The sequence below is a fragment of the Heteronotia binoei genome, chromosome 2 (genome assembly GCF_032191835.1).
Source record: "Heteronotia binoei isolate CCM8104 ecotype False Entrance Well chromosome 2, APGP_CSIRO_Hbin_v1, whole genome shotgun sequence".
In the NCBI taxonomy this organism is placed as follows: domain Eukaryota; kingdom Metazoa; phylum Chordata; class Lepidosauria; order Squamata; family Gekkonidae; genus Heteronotia; species Heteronotia binoei.
This window is the reverse complement of record NC_083224.1, coordinates 13,754,154-13,776,113: the sequence shown is the minus strand read 5'-3', so window position 1 is coordinate 13,776,113 and position 21,960 is coordinate 13,754,154. Positions and strand designations below refer to the sequence as shown.

The 21,960-nt window shown below is 48.4% G+C and overlaps 1 protein-coding gene across 1 annotated transcript in view; it reads right to left on the bottom strand.

Annotated features, from left to right (window-relative positions):
* The window catches only part of LOC132590776 (tripartite motif-containing protein 54-like), a 58,836-nt gene extending 42,396 nt beyond the window's left edge, over positions 1–16,440 (bottom strand). The window contains exons 1-2 of the mRNA XM_060263701.1: positions 16,428–16,440; positions 9,274–9,521 (exon numbers count right to left, since the gene is read on the bottom strand). Coding sequence (XP_060119684.1) covers positions 9,274–9,521; positions 16,428–16,440 — 261 coding nt within the window. The remainder of the gene's footprint in view (positions 1–9,273; positions 9,522–16,427) is intronic.
* Positions 16,441–21,960: the final 5,520 nt, after the last annotated feature.

The window sequence follows — 21,960 nt, the reverse complement described above, 5'->3', positions numbered from 1 at the left end:
ACTATGTAGTATCAAAGATTTCAGGTTTTCACGGCTGGTAACATCATTAGGGTTTGTAGAATCTTTCGGGCTCAAGTGCCGTGTTCTACTGGAGAAAGTTTTTCTTCCAGACGTTTCGTTCTCGGCTACGGAGAACATCCTCAGTGGCGTTGCAGTCGGAGCAGGCGCTCTGACCTTCTTGGCTGCTGTGCATTGAGTTGCACAGCAGCCAAGAAGGTCAGAGCGCCTGCTCCGACTGCAACGCCACTGAGGATGTTCTCCGTAGCCGAGAACGAAACGTTTGGAAGAAAAACTTTCTCCAGTAAAACACGGCACTTGAGCCCGAAAGATTCTACAAACCCTAAAACTATGTAGTGCTAAGCAATGAAGATAATGAGACATCCTGCATGTATTGCATCTAGTTTTCAGAAGTACATTCTGCAAAGGGTTTCAGCCTCGTTCAGAAACAACTTTGCATAGCTAATTTATTCTTTAGCAGATCACGGTTCTCTCCTGTTCCCATCAAGAGTCTGGCAACCCTACCTGGGAGACTTGGGGGGTGGAAAGTACAGAGGGACCTCAGTAGCAGTGGGATGCCATTTCTTTCACCCTCCCAGTCTCTCATTCCGATGACTTCTTCCTCAGTGAACCCCAGATAGTAATGGCATGTACCAAACGATGCCAACATAGGGGTTTTTATGTCCACCCTGTATATTTTGTGGGTCCAATTAATTAACTGTGTGATTACATCCAAGTTTTCAAATAATTATTTTAGACAAGGCACTCTAATTGATTCCAAAGCACTTAAGGCAAACATTTCTGAGCAATTAAGAGCCTTGTCTTAGAAATATTTTAAGGCTACTTTGTCCTTGTATGGACTAGGACTTCATATTGGACTTCTCGTGGACCTGATGGTTTCCATTTGAGAACTAATGAGTGTGAACTTATAATGGACTTTGTGAATTGATTTCTTTGTTTGTTGGACTGTATGTCCTCTGCCTGTTGCTTTTAATGCTCCGTGGTAAGAGGCAATAATATTGTGTAAAAATATAACAAGATTCTGTCATGATTGACATTAATGAAAATTGTTCTTTATTTGTGCACTACTACAGCTAACAGGGTGTTGGTTCCATTTGGTGCAACTGAAAGACCCTGGACTTGCACAGGAGAAATACAAAGAAAGCACCTCTAAAACCAACAGGTGCTAATCATAGTATCATAGAATCATAGAGTTGGAAGGGACCTCCAGGGTCATCTAGTCCAACCCCCTGCACAAGGCAGGAAACTCACAAACACCTCCCCCTAAATTCACAGGATCTTCATTGCTGTCAGATGGCCATCTAGCCTCTGTTTAAAAACATCCAAGGAAGGAGAGCCCACCACCTCCCAAGGAAGCCTGTTCCACTGAGGAATCACTCTAACGGTCAGGAAGTTCTTCCTAATGTTGAGCCGGAAACTCTTTTGATTTAATTTCAACCCATTGGTTCTGGTCCACCTTCTGGGGCCACAGAAATCAATTCTGCACCCTATATGACAGCCCTTCAAGGACTTGAAGATGATGATCCTATCACCTCTCAGCTGTCTCTTCTCCAGGCTAAACATGCCCAGCTCCTTCAACCATTCTTCATAGGACTTGATCTCCAGACCCCTTGCCATCTTCGTCGCCCTCCTCTGGACCCGTTCCAGCTTGTCTAAAATGTGGTGGCCAAAACTGAACACAATACTCCAGGTGAGGTCTTACCAGAGCAGAGTAAAGAGATACCATTACTTCACATGATCTGGACACTAGACTTCTGTTGATACAGCCCAAAATTGCATTTGCCTTTTTAGCCATCACATCACACTGTTGGCTCATGTTCAGCGTATGGTCCATTAAGACTCCTAGATCTTTTTCGCGAATACTACGGCTAAGACAAGTCTCCCCCATCCTATAACCATGGATTGGATTTTTCCTACCTAAATGCGGAACTTTACATTTCTCCCTGTGAAAATTCATTTTATTGGTTTTAGCCCCATCTTCCAGCCTGTCAAGGTCATCCTGTATCCTGTTTCTGTCTTCTACTGTATTTGCAATGTTTTAAGCATGTTTCATTTCATTTTTTTTTAAAATCTTGGTGTTTGTCCTTTATAAAGTCTATATCTTTGCTACCTGGCATTACATTTTATCAGGGCTTTTTTGTTGAGCAGGAACGCAGTTCCGGCTGGCTTGGAGTCAGGGGTGTGGCCTAATATGCAAATGAACTTCCTGATGGGCTTGTTCTACAAAAACAGCCTTGCATTTTATGACATTCATGGCCCGGCCGAACAAGGTCTCAATTATGTCAGATCCAGCCGGCATAATAAGGGAGTTTGACATCGGCCCCCCTTGCCCTACACACTTCACACACTACCTCTGATCTGCTCCGAAGAACGGGATCAGATTTATCCCGTACCTTATATTCTGGTAACTACGGTAACACATCTCCCCAGTCTGTTAGCAAGGTCTCTTTCTTGCTCTGTATTGTTAGCATGAGTCTCCTTCCCATATATTGTTTGTCAAGCCAGGCAGCTGTTTGAGAAAGAGCAGGTCAAGGAGCATTTTGAAACTAAAGGCTGAAAAGGGATTTCCAAAGCATTGCTCGGAAGCGCTGATTGGCCAAAGGCGTCATAGTTGTTGACCTAACAGAGCGGCAGCTTGACATCCACTTATGCTCTTTGGTGCTGTTTTGCAGTGGGTTAAGGCGCAGCCTAGCTTGCGTGGAATATTGCAGACGCCACGTGTCTTCAGAGGAGGGGCCGTGGCTCAGTGGCAGAGCTCTGCTTGGCACACAGAAGGTCCAAGATTCAGCAACTGGCATCTCAAGTTGAAAAGAGTATAGAAGAGGGATGACCAAACTGTGGCTCAGGAGCCACGTGTGGCTCTTTCACACATATTGTTTGGCTCTTGAAGCCCCCACCATCCTGTTGGCTGGCTTGAGAAAGATATTTCTCTCTTTAAATCACGTCTCCAAGCCAAGGCAGCCAGTGGCTTGGAGAATGCATTTAAAGTTGCTTTCTTTCCACCTTTCTCTCCCTTCCCATCTTCCTTTCAATTTGGTGTAGTGGTTAAGTGAGCGGACTTTTATCTGGGAGAACAGGGTTTGATTCCCCACTCCTCCACTTACAGCTGCTGAAATGGCCTTGGGTTGGCCATAGCTTCCAAAGAGTTGTCCTTGAAAGGGCAGCTTCTGTCAGAGCTCTCTCAGTCCCACCTCCCTCACAGGGTGTCTGTTGTGGGGGAAGAAGATAAAGGACATTGTAAGCTGCTCTGAGACTCTGAGATGGAGAGTGACAGGCAGAGTATAAATCTGTGGTCTCCTTCCTTCCTTCCTTCCTTCCTTCCTTCCTTCCTTCCTTCCTTCCTTCCTTCCTTCCTTCCTTCCTTCCTCCCTCCCTCCCACAACTGACATTCAAGTCTTGCAGCTCTCAAACATCTGATATTTATTCTATATGGCTCTTACATTAAGCAAGTTTGGCTAACCCTGGTGAAGGTGATTGGAAGGACCTTGATCTGAGACCCTGGAGAGCAGTTGCCAGTCTGAGTAGACAATACTGACTTCGATGTACCAATGGTCCGATTCAGTGGAAGGCAGCTTTGTGTGCAGGAGTTCAGCCCTTGGCATCTCCAGTTAAAAAGGACCAGGCAAAAGGTGAGGTGAAGGACCTCTGCCTGAAACCCTGGAAAGCCACTGCAGGTCTGAGCAGACAATACTGACCCTGATGGACCAATTTGGTATAAAGCAGCTTCATGTTTGTCCATCAGAAGCACAGTTTTGGGGAAGACCTCAGCCTGAGACCCTGGAGAGCCAGGAGGAGGAGCCATGGCTCAGTGGAAGAGCCTCAGCTTGGCATGCAGAAGGTCCCAGGTTCAATCCCCGGCATCTCCAGTTAAAAGGACCAGGTAGAAGGTGATGGGGAAGACCTCTGCCTGAGACCCTGGAGAGCCAGGAGGGGGAGCCATGGCTCAGTGGAAGAGCCTCTCCTTGGCATGCAGAAGGTCCCAGGTTCAGTCCCCGGCATCTCCAGCTAAAAGGACCAAGTAGAAGGTGATGGGGAAGACCTCTGCCTGAGACCCTGGAGAGCCGCTGCCAGTCTGAGTAGACCATACTGACTTTGATGGACCGAAAGTCTGATTCAGTAGAAAGCAGCTTCATATATATAAACATATGAAGCTGCCTTATCAGGGTTTTGTAGGTGGTGGAGTTTGTCCAGGGATTGTTATGCACCTACTTTTCAATGGGCAAGGTAGGGGAGTGGGGAGGCGGAGGGGGAACCCTCAGAAAGGTTCAGGAGCTGTGCTCCTGTGAGCTTCTGCTGAATTCAAGGCCTGTGCCTTATAGTGAATCAGACCCTGGGTCCATCAAAGTCAGTCTTGTCTACTCAGACTGGCAGCGGCTCCCCAGGGTCTGAAGCTGAGGTTTTTCACACCTACTTGCCTGGACCCTTTTGAGTTGGAGATGCCGGGAACTGAACCTGGGACCTTCTGCTTCCCAAGCAGATGCTCTACCACTGAGCCACCATCCCTTCCTCATTTGTGTGTTCATGTGTCCTTTTCTAGTCAGGCACTATGCAGCCATGACTTTGAAACTTGACCAGAAAGGGAGTCAACAGATCAGCCTACCAGAGGATGCTGCGAGCACAGGGGAAGACCGGTTCTTTAACTCACCAGGGAAATTCCTGGTGAGCCAATGACAAACAAAACCTTTAAAATCATAATTCTATCATTCTTAATGTTATCTTTAAGAGAGCCAGTTTGGTGTAGTGGTGAAGTGTGCGGACTCTTATCTGGGAGAACCGGGTTTGATTCCCCACTCCTCCACTTGCAGCTGCTGGAATGGCCTCGGGTCAGCTGTAGCTCTCATAGAAGTTGTCCTTGAAAGGGCAGCTTCTGTCAGAGCGTTCTCAGCTCCACCCACCTCACAGGGTGTCTGCTGTGGGGGGAGGGGGAAGGTAAAGGATATTTTGACCAATCTGAGACTCTGAGATTCAGAGTATAGGGTGGGATATAAATCTATCTATCTATCTATCTATCTATCTATCTATCTATCTATCTATCTATCTATCTGTCTGTCTGTCTGTCTGTCTGTCTGTCTGTCTGTCTGTCTGTCTGTCTGTCTGTCCGTCCGTCCATCCATCCATCTATCTATCGTCCATCATCCATCGTCCATCAATCAATCAATCAATCTATCTATCTATCTATCTATCTATCTATCTATCTATCTATCTATCTATCTATCTATCTATCTATCTATCTATCTATCCATCCATCCATCCATCCATCCATCCATCCATCCATCGTCCATCGTCCATCAATCAATCAATCAATCAATCTATCAATCTATCAATCTATCTATCAATCTATCTATCTATCTATCTATCTATCTATCTGTCTGTCTGTCTGTCTGTCTGTCTGTCTGTCTGTCTGTCTGTCTATCCGTCCATCGTCCATCTATCTGTCTGTCCGTCTGTCTGTCTGTCTGTCTGTCTGTCTGTCTGTCTATCTATCTATCTATCGTCCATCTATCTATCCATCTATCCATCCATCTATCTTCTATCTATCTGGTAGCTTCTAAAAAAGAGGAATATAATTTTTTTTCAGGTGTGTATCCATGTCAGTCTGAAGCAGCAGAACAAAGTTTGAATCCAATGGTACCCTTTAAGACCAACAATGTCTAATCCTGGGTATTAAGCAGAGCTTTTTTTCTTTTAGTAGGAACGCAGTTCCAGCTGGCTTGGCATCAGGGGGTGTGGCCTAATTTGCAAATGAGTTCCTGCTGGGCTTTGTCTTAAAAAAAAGCCCTGGGTATAAGATTTCGTGTGCATGCGCACTTCTTCAGATAACTTCAGGGATGGTGAAACTTCCTTAAGGTAAAAGCCACACAGAATAAACATCAGATGTTTGAGAGCCACAAGACAGGAAGGAAGGAAGGAAGGAAGGAAGGAAGGAAGGAAGGAAGGAAGGAAGGAAGGGGGGAGGGAGGGAAGGAAGGGGGGAGGGAGGGAGGGAAGGAAGGAAGGAAGGAAGGAAGGAAGGAAGGAGGGAGGGAGGGAGGGAAGGAGGGAAGGAAGGAAGGAAGGAAGGAAGGAAGGAAGGAAGGAAGGAAGGAAGGAAGGAAGGAAGGAAGGAAGGAAGGAAGGAAGATGGGAGAGGTAGAAAAAAAGCAACTTTCTCCAAGCCACCAGCTGACTTAATGAAGCGATTTAGAGAGACAAATGCTTTCTCCAAGCTGGCTGATGGGGCAGCGGGGGCTTTGAGAGCCACACAAGATGTGTGAAAGAGCCACATGTGCCTCCCGAGCCATAGTTTGGCTACCCTGGCTTATGCCTGATAGTTGGATGGCTTCTGGAGCTCTGACTCTGCTGGTGGACCTCCTGATGTCACCTGGGTTTTGACCACGGTGGGACACAGAGTGTTGGACTAGATGGGTCATTGGCCTGATCCAGCATGCCTTCTCTTATGTTCTTATTAGGAGAAAAATCAAGTCTTAGAAAACAGTCATTGATGCTCCTTCTTTAGCTCAGGACAAGCGGCATTGCAAAGATCATACTCTCCTCTGGCAGGGGGGGGGATGGTCTTACAATTTGGTGTAGTGGTTAAGTTTGGGATGGTCTTACAGATTCAGTTTGGTGTAGTGGTGAAGTATGCAGACTCTTATCTGAGAGAACTGGGTCTGATTCCCCACTCCTCCACTTGCAGCTGCTGGAATGGCCTTGGGTCAGCCATAGCTCTCACAGAGGTTGTCCATGAAAGGGCAGCTTCTGGGAGAGCTCTCTCAGCCCAATTGACCTCACAGGGTGTCTGTTGTGGGCAGTGTTCCCTTTAAGATGAGTTAACATGAGCTAGCTCATAGATTTTTAGCCTCCAGCTCACACAGTTTTGCCTTAGCTCAGGAAAAATGGCCCCAGAGCACATTAATTGATGCAGTAGCTCACAACTTTAATGCCAGTAGCTCACAAAGTAGAGAGTCAGTTTGGTGTAGTGGTTAAGTGCACGGATTCTTATCTGGGAGAACCGGGTTTGATTCCCCCCTCCTCCACTTGCACCTGCTGGAATGGCCTTGGGTCAGCCATAGCTCTTGCAGAGCTGTCCTTGAAAGGGCAGCTGCTGGGAGAGCCCTCTCAGCCCCATTCACCTCACAGGGTGTCTGTTGTGGGGGGAGAAGATATAGGAGATTGTAAGCCGCTCTGAGTCTCTGATTCAGAGAGAAGGGCGGGGTATAAATCTGCAGTCGTCTTCTTCTTTTGCTCACAAGACTCTGAAGCTTTGAGGGAACATTGGTTGTGGAGAAGAAGTTAAAGGAGATTGTAAGCTGCTCTAAGACTGATTCAGACATAAGGGTGGTGTATAATTCTGTGGTCTTCTTCTTCTTTACCAAAATTCTGCCTCTTTGGACTGCTGAAGGAAAGGAGATGATTACATTTTAAGAAGTCACAGGCCGGACATTTGAGGTAAACACGAGACACTTAATAGCAGGATAGCAGGTGCACAACATCCCCCGGGAGAACAGAAGGATTCAAAATTAGAACACACACAACTCTTCAGGTATCTGGAGCAGACCAAAAACGTCCTACGGAAGGAATTCTGGCCCTGCCAGAAGGGGGGGGGGATATTCTTGGAGAAATGTTACAGATTTCGTATTTTCCTTCCAAATGCTTTGGCTTTCCTCCAATTACATTCATGAACGAAGTCTTGTGTTACAAGCAGAAACGAATCAGCAATAAGGAGATGTTCATCGACAGCAACCATGGCGCTGGAATCGGTTAAGATCAAGAATCCATCAGGTCGTTTTCAAAGCTGGACAGACCTTCCCGCTTGCGTGTGGCGATTGGACTGCGGCTGTGTGCTTTGCAACCTCGTACGCGATCCCACAGTGCCTTGACAGGTAGAGATGCCAGCCCCCAGGTGGGGCCTGGAGACGTCCTGAAATTACAACCTGTTACGCATGTGGACTCAAGTGAAAAGCTTTGGGTGTTCCTGCCTGGCTCACTGGATCCATATGGACTGACCTTGGGGACTTGGGAACAACGGGCTGCAGGATCCAAATCTCTGCTGCCCTGGACCAATCACAACCCCCCCCACCGGTTTGAATGACCCAATAACGCGCTTGCGCTGGAACCCAGAGGTGTATATGTTTGGTCCTCTTGGCCCAGTCCTGAGTCTTGTTTGTGCAGCCACCGACTATGCTGTACTTATTAGAACCCACTATACAATACAACCCTTCCCCCTTTCTTTATTCTTTGACAGAGATCCGTCCCGCTGGAGAAAACGGCTGCTTTGGAGGGGGAACTCCCTGGTTTGGTGGAGATTTGGGGGAGGGCAGGATTTCAGGAGGGGAGGGATCTCGGATGTAGGGTTGCCCGCTCCAGGTTAGGAAATATTTGGGGATTTTTTTTGGGGGGGGGGGTGGGATGTGTAAGCTTGAGGAGGCCAGGGTTTGGAAAGGGGAGGGACGTCAACGGGGCATAATAGCTCGGAAACTACAGCTCGTGCAGAGTTTTTCATGCTTATTTGCCTGGACCGTTTTTAGTTGGAGATGCCGGCGATTGAATCTGGGACTTTCTGCTTCCCAAGCAGATGCTCTGCCACTGAGCCACCGTCCCCCCCCGTCAATATTTCAATCCATCATGCTGCCTCAATGGAAGTATTTAAAACGGTGCATGGAAAGCGCTCGCTTCCACAAGGTACAAGATTCTTCCCTCCTAAATCATACAATTTCAATTTGCTTTATTACGGTCCATGACCAAATACGCAGTACAATGCAGACCAACAACACCCCCAGAAAAATTGTAAAAATCTAGAGGGACCTAAAAAGGTAAAACATACAAATTATTGCACATTTCATAAAGCCTCCAAATCTGATGTCTTTCATCCAAAGGAATCTGTTGAAAAGTCCCTTGTGTGGAGGTTTTGCACAGCAGGACACCGGTAAGACCCTGTTTCCCGGAATCACTTCCTCAGGCACATGCGTGCTCCAAAATTATATGCTTAACGGGACAAAAATACTTTTAGGACACTCTCATGAGCTCAGCACGGACTGCTGGCGTCTCCAAATCATTTGTAAGATCGACACATGAGTGTTCTAGAAGTATTTGCAGCACTATAGGCTGTGTGCCCTGCTTGGGTTTGGTTTTTTCTTCAGGCTTCACATAAAGGCTAGGAGGGCTGCAAGCAGGGGGGAAACTGGAGGGAAAGCCAGCCCGGGGCCCATAGGCCAATGCCTCCTTGGCCTAATTGTTAATCTGGGGGGGGGAGGGGGCGGTGGTGCCGCTGCTCACCTGAAATATGTCGTTGGCGCATTTCCTGCACAGGTTGTGCTGGCATGGCAGGATGACCACTGGCTTGGTGAACATCTCTAAGCAGATGGGGCAGATGAGCTGCCTCTCCAGGCTGTCCATCGTGGGGCAATCTCGGGGGCAGGAGCTGTATTCCATGTGGCTCGACATCACCGGGGAACGGTGCTCCTGGACTCCTCCGCTCCTTGCTCGTCCTTGCCCCAGCCGCAGAGTGCACGGCGGTGGAGCAACTCGTCAATCCCACCTCGGCCCTGGATGCAGCTGTCGGTCGGGCTTCCCTGGAGATCTGAGTTGGCCCTTCTCGAAAAGTTTAGACGCACGATCTTAAGGATCTGCGTCACTCCAAATACCATCACAGGCGGTGCGAGTTAAGAAGGCTTGACTTGCAGTGATGCTGCTTCTGGGTGGATCTGAGCGGGTGGTGAAAGCGGGGTCTTTAAATAAGTAGGCATGAAGCTGCCCAGGGCTGCTTCTTTTTTTGTAGCAGGAGCTCCTTTGCATACTAGGCCATGCCCCCTGATGTAGCCAATCCTCCTGGAGCTTACAGTAGGCCCTGTACTAAGAGCCCTGTAAGCTCCAGGAGGATTGGCTACATCAGAGAGGTGTGGCCGTGGGATGGAATTCTAGCAGAAGTGCCTTTGCATATTAGGCCATGCCCCCCCCCCCCCCATGTAGCCAATCCTCCTGGAGCTTACAGTAGGCCCTCTACTAAGAGCCCTGTAAGCTCCAGGAGGATTGGCTACATCAGAGAGGTGTGGCCGTGGGGTGGAATTCTAGCAGAAGCGCCTTTGCATATTAGGCCATGCCCCCCCCCCCATGTAGCCAATCCTCCTGGAGCTTACAGTAGGCCCTCTACTAAGAGCCCTGTAAGCTCCAGAAGGATTGGATGCATCAGAGAGGTGTGTCCCACGGGTGGAATTCTAGCAGAAGTGCCTTTGCATATTAGGCCACGCCCCCCTGATGTAGCCAATCCTCCTGGAGCTTACAGTAGGCCCTCTACTAAGAGTCCTGTAAGCTCTTGGAGGATTGGCTACATCAGGGGTGTGTGGCCCAGGGGTGGAATTCCAGCAGGAACTCCTTTGCCTATTAGGCCATGCCCCCCTGATGTAGCCAATCCTCCAGGAGCTTATAGTAGGCCCTGTAAGAGGAGCCCTGTAACCTCTTGGAGGATTGGCTACATCAGGGTTATGTGGCCTAATATGCAAAGAAGTTCCTGCTACAAAAAAACTCCGTTTTATTTGAGAGAATGAAACTCTGCGAGTCTTAAAAGTGCCAACTTTGTTCTGCTGCTTCAGACCAACATGGCTGAATCTATAATTCTGGAAACCTTGTGGGTCTTAAAAGTGCTTTTGAATTGGGTCTTTGCTCTTGGATGGGACCAGGGCTTTTTTTCGTAGCAGGGACTCCTTTGCATATTAGGCCACACCCCCTGATGCAGCCAATCCTCCAAGAGCTTACAGAGGTCTTCTTACAGGGCCTACTGTAAGCTCTTGGAGGATTGGCTACATCAGGGGGTGTGGCCTAATATGCAAAGGAGTCCCTGCTACAAAGCCCTGAAGCTGCTTTATACCAAATCAGACGGTTGGTCCAAGGTCAATGCTGTCTAGTCAGACTGGCAGCACCTCTCCAGGGTCTCTGGTGAAGGCCTTTCACATCATGCAGTCCTTTTAACTAGAGAGGCCGGGGATTGAACCTGGGACCTTCTGCATGCCAAGCAGAGGCTCTGCCACTGAGCTATAGCTCCTCTCCATGGCACTCCAGGGTCTCACACAGAGGTCTTTCCCATCACGTTACCTGATCTTTTTAAACTGGAGATGCCGGGGATTGAACCTGGGACCTTCTGCATGCCAAGCAGAGGCTCTGCCACTGGGCTATAGCTCCTCTCCATGGCACTCCAGGCTCTCACACAGAGGTCTTTCCCATCACGTTACCTGATCTTTTTAAACTGGAGATGCCGGGGATTGAACCTGGGGACTTCTGCATGCCAAGCAGAGGCTCTGCCACTGCGCTATAGCTCCTCTCCATGGCACTCCAGGGTCTCACACAGAGGTCTTTCCCATCACGTTACCTGATCTTTTTAAACTGGAGATTCCGGGGATTGGACCTGGGACCTTCTGCATGCCAAGCAGAGTCTCTGCTACTGAGCTATAGCTCCTCTCCATGGCACTCCAGGGTCTCACACAGAGGTCTTTACCATCACTTGTTACCTGATCTTTTTAAATTGGAGATGCTGGGGATTGAACCTGGGACTTTCTGCTTGCCAAGCAGATGCTCTGCCACTGAGCCGTGGCCCCTCCCCTTCTTGCACTAGAAAGAGATTCGGTTCTGATAATGGTATCCCTTTTACCTATTACATATCTCAGACTGAACGCACAAACATGAAGCTGCCTTCTACTGAACCAGACCTTTGGTCCATCAAGGTCAGTATTGTCTACTCAGACTGGCAGCAGCTCTCCAGGGTCACAGTTTTTTTAGGGAGGGACGGTGGCACAGTAGTAAGCAGAAGGTCCCAGGTTCAATCCCCGGCATCTCCAACTAAAAAGGGTCCCGGCAAGTAGACGTGAAAAACCTCATCTTGAGACCCTGGAGAGCAGGGGAGGGATGGTGGCTCAGTGGCGGAGCATCTGCTTGGTAAGCAGAAGGTCCCAGGTTCAATCCCCGGCATCTCCAACTAAAAAGGGTCCCGACAAGGAGACGTGAAAAACCTCAGCTTGAGACCCTGGAGAGCAGGGGTGGGATGGTGGCTCAGTGGCAGAGCATCTGCTTGGTAAGCAGAAGGTCCCAGGTTCAGTCCCCGGCATCTCCAACTAAAAAGGGTCCAGGCAAGTAGGCGTGAAAAACCTCAGCTTGAGACCCTGGAGAGCCGCTGCCAGTCTGAGTCGACAATACTAACTTTGATGGACCGAGGGTCTGATTCAGTAGAAGGCAGCTTCATATATTCATATAGGTTCACATCACCTACTGCCTGGTCCTTTTAACTGGAGATGCTGGGGATTGAACCTGGGACCTTCTGCTTACCAAGCAGATGCTCTACTACTGAGCCACCGTCCCTCCCCTGCTCTCCAGGGTCTCAAGCTGAGGTTTTTCACACCTACCTGCCTGGACCCTTTTTAGCTGGAGATGCCGGGGATTGAACCTGGGACCTTCTGATTACCTTCTGCATACCAAGTACATGCTCTATCACAAAGCCACAGTACTTCCCCTATAGGTATGTAAGATGCAAGGGGTGGAGAAAGGATGGCTTCTTCCAATACATGATGACCTAGAGCAGGGGTCTCCAATACGGTGTCCATGACCACCATGTGCTTTTAGAAAGTGGGCGGGGCCAGGCAGGGCTTTTGCCTTGCAGGGCTTCTGATTGGCTGTGCAAATTAAAAGTTTGTAAGCCTATATACCAGGGGTGGCCAAACTGCGGCTTGGGAAGAAGATATTGGATTTATATCCCGCCCTATACTCTGAATCTCAGAGTGGCTCACAATCTCCTTTACCTTCCTCCCCCACAACAGACACCCTGTGAGGTGAGTGGGGCTGAGAGAGCTCTGACACCAGCTGCCCTTTAAAGGACAACTCCTACAAGAGCTGACCCAAGGCCATTCCAGCAGCCGCAAGCGGAGGAGCAGGGAATCAAACCCAATTCTCCCAGATAAGAGTCCGCGCACTTAACCACTACACCAAACTGGCTCTCTACACTACACCAACTGGCTCTAACCACTACACCAAACTGGGAGCCACGTGTGGCTCTTTCACACATACGGTGTGGCTCTTGAAGCCTCCACCACCTCATCAGCCAGCTTGGAGAAGTCTGTGGAGTCTTGTGAGCAAAGATTCTGCTTTGTGAGCCGATAGCATTGGAGATGTGAGCCGCTGCATCAATAAGCGTGCTCTGGGGCCCTTTTTTCCTGAGCGAAGACAAAAATGTGTGAGCCGGAGGCTAAAGTACTGTGAACTTACTAACTCAGCTCAGAGGGAACACCTGGCCCTGCCCATAAATAAGAGCATCTGTTTGGCATGCGGAAGGTCCCAGGTTGAATTTCCAGTCTCTAGTTTAAAAACAAACAAACACAACTGACAGTAGGTGATGGGAAAGACCTCTGCCTGAAACCTTGGAGAGCTGCTGCCAGGCTGAGTAGACCAGGGGTGTCCAACTCATTTGTAATGAGGACTGGAACGGACATAAATGAGACCTTGTTGGGCCAGGCCATGTCGGGTTGGGCCGAGCCATGTGTGTACCTATTTAAGGTTAGGTAGCAGAGATATAGATTTGATAAAGAACACAAACACAAAGATATATATTTTTAAAACTTAAAACATGCTTAAAACGTTAGCACTCGTTGGTCTTAAAGATGCTTTCTTTGTATTTCTCCCATGGGATCCAGGGGACTGGGCAAAGGAAGCTCTGGCTCTTTCCTTCCTTCCCCCGGGAACCGGGGGAGGGAGCCTCAGCCAATAGACGGGAGAGAGGCTTGGCTCAGTAGTTCTGCTGTGCAATTGAGAGAGCCTAGCAAAGCAAGCTATTGCTCCCCCCCCTTCCTCCCCCCAAAGGAGGCACCTCAGCCAATGGAGAAAATAGAGGGTTTGCTCTGCAGCTCCTGTGCGATTGAGCAAGCCTGGCAAAGCAAGCTGTGATGCAGAAGGTGGCAAGAGAGAGGGAGAAGGAAGCAGATGACAGCTGGTTGCTCGGGGACCTGATAGGAGCCCTCCGGGGGCCTGATTCGGTCCCTGGATTGCATGTTCAACACCCCTGGAGTAGACAATACTGATTTTGATGGACCAAAGGCCTGACTCAGTAGAAGGCTTCATGTGTTCACTTTTGATTGGAAGCTGCAGAGAGCAAGGGACCGGCTTCCTTGTCATTCTGCTCTGTAAAGCACCATAAGATGTTGATAGCACCGCATTCTGCAAGAAATCTCACAGGAGTTAATTGGAAAGTTAGCTGGCAAGGGGGAGAGGCAGCGGTACAGATTGAGGAAGGTGCCCCCCCTCCATAAACAGATGCCAAAAGTTAAGGGGATGTCTCATGAGACCAACTGCCAAGCGTGCTCATTTCTGTACTGCATTTTTCTAGATAGAGAGCAGGTCACCAGCTCACCATTTCTCCCCCCCTCCTTATTTATGGCCAGTAATAAATCCATCTGGTCCTAGGATGTGTATGCTACAGCCTGGCTGACGTTACCTTCAAGTTGCCTCTCCCACAGTTTCACACAGACAACCCTTATCTCTTCCCGGAGTAGTGTGAGAAGGTTTGATGTTTCCAATAGTCTAAAATTCCTTACTAAATCAAACAGATAGTTGTTTAGTAACCTTTGAACCCGTGACTCAAGTATGCCTCTGTATGGTAACCTTTGATGATATCTTATAAAGCAATTGTGTAACTGTTTGTACGTCATTACTCCCAAGGCTTGTGTCCTTGGCAAAGCTCCTGAGTTTCTAACAATAAACCTCCTTTTGATTTAAAACAAAGGATTGGTTATTAAGAAATATTGGCGCTTGACACCAACTTTCTGTTGCGCTCAGAGAAGCGCGGGGGACAAAACTTTTGAATCACGCAGAAGCCAGAGCACAAGTGAAAAGGAGCTGGTTCTCAACTAGACAACAGGTGGGAAGAGCCAATTAATGTGGTTGTTCAAATAATAAGAGGATGAGGATATATGGATTTATACCCCGCCCTTCACTCTGAATCTCAGAGTGGCTCACAATCGCCTTTAGATTTGTAAGCCGCTCTGATACTCTGATTCAGAGAGAAGGGTGGGGTACAAATCTGCAGTCTTCTTCTTCTTCTACTTTCCTTCCCTTACCACCGATACCCTGTGAGGTGGGTGAGGCTGAGAGAGCTCTCCCAGAAGCTGCCCTTTCTGCGAGAGCTCTGGCTGACCCAAGGTCATTCCAGCAGCTGCAAGTGGAGGAGTGGGGAATCAAACCCGGTTCTCCCAGATAAGAGTCCGCGCACTTAACCACTACACCAAACTGGCTCTCAACTGGGGCTTAATGCACTGGGAACTTCTGAGTGAGCCCAGTTAGTCAACAGGAACTGTACAGGACCCCAAGAATGCTCTGAAGATGCACCAGCCCGCCCTCCCCCACCCCTGAATGTGTCAGCTTTACTGAATACCTGAATTCACCTGCAATTCTTCAGATGGAGGTGGCGGCGGCTACAGGCATAGCCAGCTTCAAGAGGGGATTGGATCAACATATGGAGCAGAGGTCCATCAGTGGCTATTAGCCACAGGGTATTGTTGGAACTCTTTGTCTGGGGCAAGTGATGCTCTGTATTCTTGGTGCTTGGGAGGGACAAAAGTTTGAGGACTTCTAGTGTCCTGGCCCCACTGATGGACCTCCTGATGGCACCTGGCTTTTGGACCACTGTGTGAAACAGAGTGTTGGACTGGTTGGGCCACTGGCCTGATCCAACATGGCTTAAGTTCTTAGAAGACATTAGTCACACACCAATACACACCATTTGCTTTAGAAGATAGAAGATATTGGATTTATATCCCGCCCTCCACTCCGAAGAGTTTCAGAGTGGCTCACAATCTCCTTTACCTTCCTCCCCCACAACAGACACCCTGTGAGGTGGGTGGGGCTGGAGAGGGCTCTCACAGCAGCTGCCCTTTCAAGGACAACCTCTGCCAGAGCTATGGCTGACCCAAGGCCATCCCAGCAGCTGCAAGTGGAGGAGTGGGGAATCAAACCTGGTTCTCCCAGATAAGAGTCCGCACACTTAACCACTACACCAAACTGGCTCTCAGGTGCAATGTCTGCAGTAACTTCACCCTGGGACGGTTTGTGTCCAAAGTCCATGTTCCCTCTCACTCGGGTAGGGTTGCCAGGTGTGGGCAGGGAAATACCTGGAGATATGGGGGGTGGGACCTGGGGACCGTGGGCCTGGGGTTAGGCAAGGAGAGGGAGCCTGTGCCTGATGAGAACGCTGCAAAACATTTTTGCTTGACGTCAATTGTTTGTGTGCAGAATTAGATCGGCTCTGGGAAAAGCAATCCCATGCGAAATGTGGGCTTAGTCGACAGAGACGTAAGGAAGAACTCCTATCCTTTGAGCCAGACCTTTTTTAAAAAGCAGATTCCACATATGAACTGCTGGAAGAGTTGAAAATTATTGCCATTCTCCTTGCTGGGACTTACTCTGCGAAGACATTCTTAGTGGAATCATCACCCCTTTTGGAGTTGTGTTTTTTTTGCTACTGTGGACTTTGGCATTGTTTCTACTTTGTGCAATGAGATTTATACAAGAATCAAAAATGATATCATATGTTTTCTTTATAATTTCTTTATTTGTGAGTACGTGGTTGTTTTGACTTTCTTTATTCTGCGCTGTGTTACCGCTTGCTGCATTGCAAGATTATAGCATTTTATTCTGTTCAGGATATTAACTGCTCCACTCAGTGTGTGTGTGTGTGGGGGGGGGGGTAATTAGAAGGGACATTGCTCAGTGAGTGTAATGCCTCATAGACCTGGGGACCAAGTCCTATGAAGAAAGGCTGAAGGAGCTGGGCATGTTTAGCCTGGAGAGGAGGCGGCTGAGAGGTGATAGGATCACCATCTTCAAGGACTTGAAGGGCTGTCCTATAGAGGAGGGTGTGGAATTGTTTTCTGTGGCCCCAGAAGATAGGACCAGAACCAACGGGTTGAAATTAAATCAAGAGTTTCTGGCTCAACATTAGGAAGAACTTCCTGACTGCTAGAGCGGTTCCTCAGTGGAACAGGCTTCCTCCTTGGGAGGTGCTGGGCTCTCCTTCCTTGGAGGTTTTTCAACAGAGGCTGGATGGCCATCTGACAGCAATGAGGATCCTGTGAACTTAGGGGGAGGTGTTTGTGAGTTTCCTGCATTGTGCGGGGGGTTGGACTAGATGACCCTGGAGGTCCCTTCCAACTCTATGGGAGGTGGTGGGCTCTCCTTCCTTGATGGTTTTTCAACAGAGGCTAGATGGCCCTCTGACAGCAGTGTGGATCCTGTGAATTTAGGGGGAGGTATTTGTGAGTTTCCTGCATTGTGCAGGGGGTTGGACTAGATGACCCTGGAGGTCCCTTCCAACTCTATGATTCTATAGAGTTCCCTTTCCAAAGAAGCCATTTTCTACAGGGGGGGACTGCTTGTGGTTGTCTGGAGTTCCAACGCAAAACTGGGAGATCTCCAACCACCTTCTGGAGGGTTGAACTGGAGTCCATAGTCTTAATAGAGTATGAAAATATTGGAGCAAGACCACAGAGGATATTGGAACTTGACGTTATAAAGACTAACAATGGCACGAGCGCTTCTATTTGAATGGCACAAGCACTTTTCTTGGAATTTTTAATTAGGCATGAGTCTTCTCTTTGAAATGCGAACGTGGATAACGAGCTCTGTGCATTTTGAATAGTTTGAATCGTGTTAACGTTTATCAGGAGTTTATAGGCTTTGTATATTGAACATCGTATGCTATGGGCTATTACAAAATTGTTGGGGTGGTGTGATATTACTTTCTTTGTGTTAATTTTCATGGCTTTATCCCCTGGTCTGTACCTCCTGGAGGCGAGCTACTTTAAGAAGATGAAGATATTGGATTTATATCCCGCCCTCCACTCCGAAGAGTCTCAGAACGGCTCACAATCTCCTTTACCTTCCTCCCCCACAACAGACACCCTGTGAGGTAGATGAAGATATTGGGTTTATATCCCGCCCTCCACTCCGAAGAGTCTCAGAGCAGCTCACAATCTCCTTTCCCTCCCCCCCCCCACAACAGACACCCTGTGAGGTAGATGAAGACACTGGATTTATATCCCGCCCTCCACTCCGAAGAGTCTCAGAGCGGCTCACAATCCCCTTTCCCTTCCTCCCCCACAACAGACACCCTGTGAGGTAGATGAAGACACTGGATTTATATCCCGCCCTCCACTCCGAAGAGTCTCAGAGTGGTTCACAATCTCCTTTACCTTCCTCCCCCACAACAGACACCGTGAGGTGGGTGGGGCTGAGAGAGCTCTGACAGCAGCTGCCCTTTCAAGGACAACCTCTGCCAGAGCTATGGCTGACCCAAGGCCATGCCAGCAGCTGCAAGTGGAGGAGTGGGGAATCAAACCCGGTTCTCCCAGATAAGAGTCCTCACACTTAACCACTACACCAAACTGGCTCCCCCAGAGCGAAGATTTTCAGCAACTCAAACTGGATTTCAGCCAATGGATTTCTCCTTTGTTCTCTCTTGGTTCGTTTTGAAGTTGAAAAAAAGTCCTAACGTAACAGAAGACAGGAAAAAACCAAAACCACACACGTCCATTGAAGGGTTCGGGGTTTTCTTTTGCCTCGAAAACATTTATTTTTTTTACAACCTTGGTTTCTGATAATTTAGCAGTCTTTATTTTTTTTTTTGTTTGTTTAAAGTTTCCGGTTCAGACATACAATACATAAATTATCATGCTAAAACATAAAATAATTCCTTCTGCTCGAACCGTCGGTATGTACAGGAGCTCAGCGCGGAGTGTTTTAACAATCCACAAAGTTCACATGGCCACGGCTACTTTACAATTTAAAAGGATGATCCTTTAAGTAACATAACAAAATATATATATATATTTTCTATGTATATATATATATATATAGATAGATAGATCATTGCTTTTCAAATGCATTTCTACTTTGATTGTTTGGTTTTTTTTACAACTAACATTTTTTTTTTCCTTTTAAACGTTAGGCCTTCACCCCTTTCGCCGCCCCGCAAGAACAAGTGCAAAAGCGAGATTCTGGTTACATCTCCGAGTCACGGCAACCTCAGAAGAGGCCGTGATAATCTAGGAAAAGCCAACAGTTAAAGTCGACGGCGGCATCTACCGAACACTGTCGCTATGCGGCTCTGGCTGGTTTCAATGGGACCGGCAACTGCCTTTTGTAGAAACGAACCGGGGCTGCAGCACAAGAACAGAGACTGGCGCTGCCTCGGTTCGTCCCTGAACCTCCTGCATATATACAAGAAGAGGCTACTTTGAATTTAACGATCGCTGCTAAGCAAAACATTAAAAAAAAACAAAAACCCAACCCTGCCCTGTCCCCTCCTGCTCCCCAAATAAGTGCGGGGCGGAGCGGGAAAAGAAAGAAATGATGCAGAAATGAGTCGAACAGCAGTCGCTGAACGAACGCACACGTACGCCCACAGACTGCCCACACCCGACAAGGGAAAACGCAAACGCCTAAAAGTTTTCGCAGCTTGGCAAATCACTGGGTTCACACATCAATGACACACACAGGAACGCACACTCATGGACACGCGGCACACAAGCGTGGATACAGGCCGTCGCAACCGTTAAAACTGAAAGGGGTCGCGCGGCCTGCACCGTACAGTTCAAAAGCCAGGCGGATTGCCTTTAGCAAAGTGTACAGAACCACTGTGAGGGAAAAGGGAGGGGGGGAGCTTCAAGTTAGGTGATGAGGTTGTGCCAGTGGGGAAACCAGAATGTGGACTCGAGAGAGGGTTTCAGAACGCTAGCCAGGAGGGGGCCAGCTTTGCCACTCCCAGTTTTGGGATCCTTAAAAGAACAGCCATAAATTTCTCGGCACCACCCTGACCCTGCTGAGAACACCCTGTGAAGACAAGAGAATCTTTTATAGCCTTGCACGCAGCCTTGATGGATTCAAAGGGCGTTCCCTGTAACCTAAAAGCCAAACCTTGATAGAGCGTCACCCTCTCCAATTTGTACAGCAGGTTCCTGATCCCGCATTAGCAGAGGTGGAATTCTAGCAGGAGCTCCTTTGCATATTAGGCCACACACCAATCCTCCAAGACGTTACAAGGCTCTTTTTTGTAAGCTCTTGGAGGATTGGCTACATCAGGGGTGTGTGGCCTAATATACAAAGCAGCTCCAGCTAGAATTCCACCCCTGCGTATCGGCATCAGTATCTCCCTGCCTCTCAGAAGCCAAAGAGAGGGAATTTCAAGGGGGGCGGGAAGCTTGCTGGTTTGATTTCCCTTTTGCAGCTGAGAGATCACCGCTTGGAGCAAAGAGGCGAGGAAGAGGAGTTGCGCAAAGCAGCATCGGTCCAAAAGATTCTGCTGAACGGCTGCAGCCCTTTCACCCTGCCGCTCCTAGCTCAACAGAGCTTCAGTTGTTGGTGGGATCGCACAAAAGGAAAAAAGTATTTTCTCTGCCTAAGTTCTCGAAGGCTCGTTTAAGCTCGCAGCGCTATGAAATTCCGTGCGGCCTCGCGTTTTACCAGCCGCCACGAGCGCCGGTATCTAAAGCAGCCTTTAGGAAATGTGAACCAAAGTTAAACAAGAAAAGGATGGCTCTCCAAGGCATGAGACGTGGCAGAAACCTACACGCAAGTGCCACAAGGGTATTTGCGTAAATGTGTCTATGTACTCGGATAAAGGGGAGCTACGTTTCTAAATAGGATAGTCCCGAACTCCTTAGAAGAGTCACCGCCGCCGTTCTTCTCGCTTCCTGCAACAAACTACTTTGGAGGATGGGCAGGAGAGATTAGCAGAGTAACTGCATGTCCACAAAAAAGAAAGCTGCCTTGATTACAGCAACAGCAGCTGCTTTTGGGGGTAGTAACTCCCCCAGAACAGAATATAAGTTGAGGCTGGTTCCCAAGTGATTTTCTCCCACAACCCTGACAGCATGGGCACTAGAGGAGTCTGAAAACGTTACATGGGATTGCTTGTTACAAGCAACGACCTCCAACGACAATGCAACTTTTCTTTGGTCATTACACTTCAGCAACATTCAGACACCCATTAACCAGCGCTGACCCAGCAATGGGCACGGAGCTGTCTTGCTGTTAAGCCTCACAGGTGCTCTCCCTTCCTTCTCCCCTCGCTCTAGGAATCCCGGTTAAAAACAAATCTCTGTTATGCAGACGAAGGCATGCGGGTTATCCCTGGACTTACTTTTCTTGCCCCAAGCAATGCAAGATTCTGCATCAGAGTTTAATCCAGAGAGCTGTGTTCCTACGTCTAATTGGAGCTCGTTTCTAACCAAGATTCTCAGCATGGGACAAGAAAGGTGGGAAGATAGAGATCCATGCTGGAAATAGCATCTGAATACAACTACGCTCAGCTCTTTTCCATATGATGTCTTCATGCGAGAGCTTTGCCAGGTATGTTGCAGTGGCGAAAGCTGAACAGATGCTGACACTACCTCCCAGATGTAAGCTGCTATGGTTCTATGTGATTTCATGCAAAACACAGGGGAGGGTGAGGGGAAGCACGGTGGTCCAAACCAATGGCCTAGAGGTTCTTCAGTTATCTCCAATTATTTGGGGATAATTTTGATGGGATTATCCCCAAATCCCATCTCTGGGGTAATCAAAACTGCAAGTCCTCAAAACCTATTTCTAACATGCGAACACTGCGTAGATTTTCTTAGACAAGCAGAAGTCATTTCCGGGTCGTACGACCGGGGATTAACAATGGCGATACAGCCAACAGCCTGAACATTCCTTGTACACTACATAGGACAACGAAGGAAAAAAGCACCGACGAAAACAAAAGCTCACATGTAACGAGCTAGCCACACATTCGCATAGGTTTTTCACGCACGTTGGCAAACGAGCATCCCGCGTGGGAGGAGGGAGTTTTGCGGGCTTCCAAAGAGTTCATTGGCTATTTTTAAGCCCCTCCCTTGATCCTTGTTAGCTCCAAACGAAACCACCCTATTAATGTGGGGGAGGAGCTCTGCAGTTTAT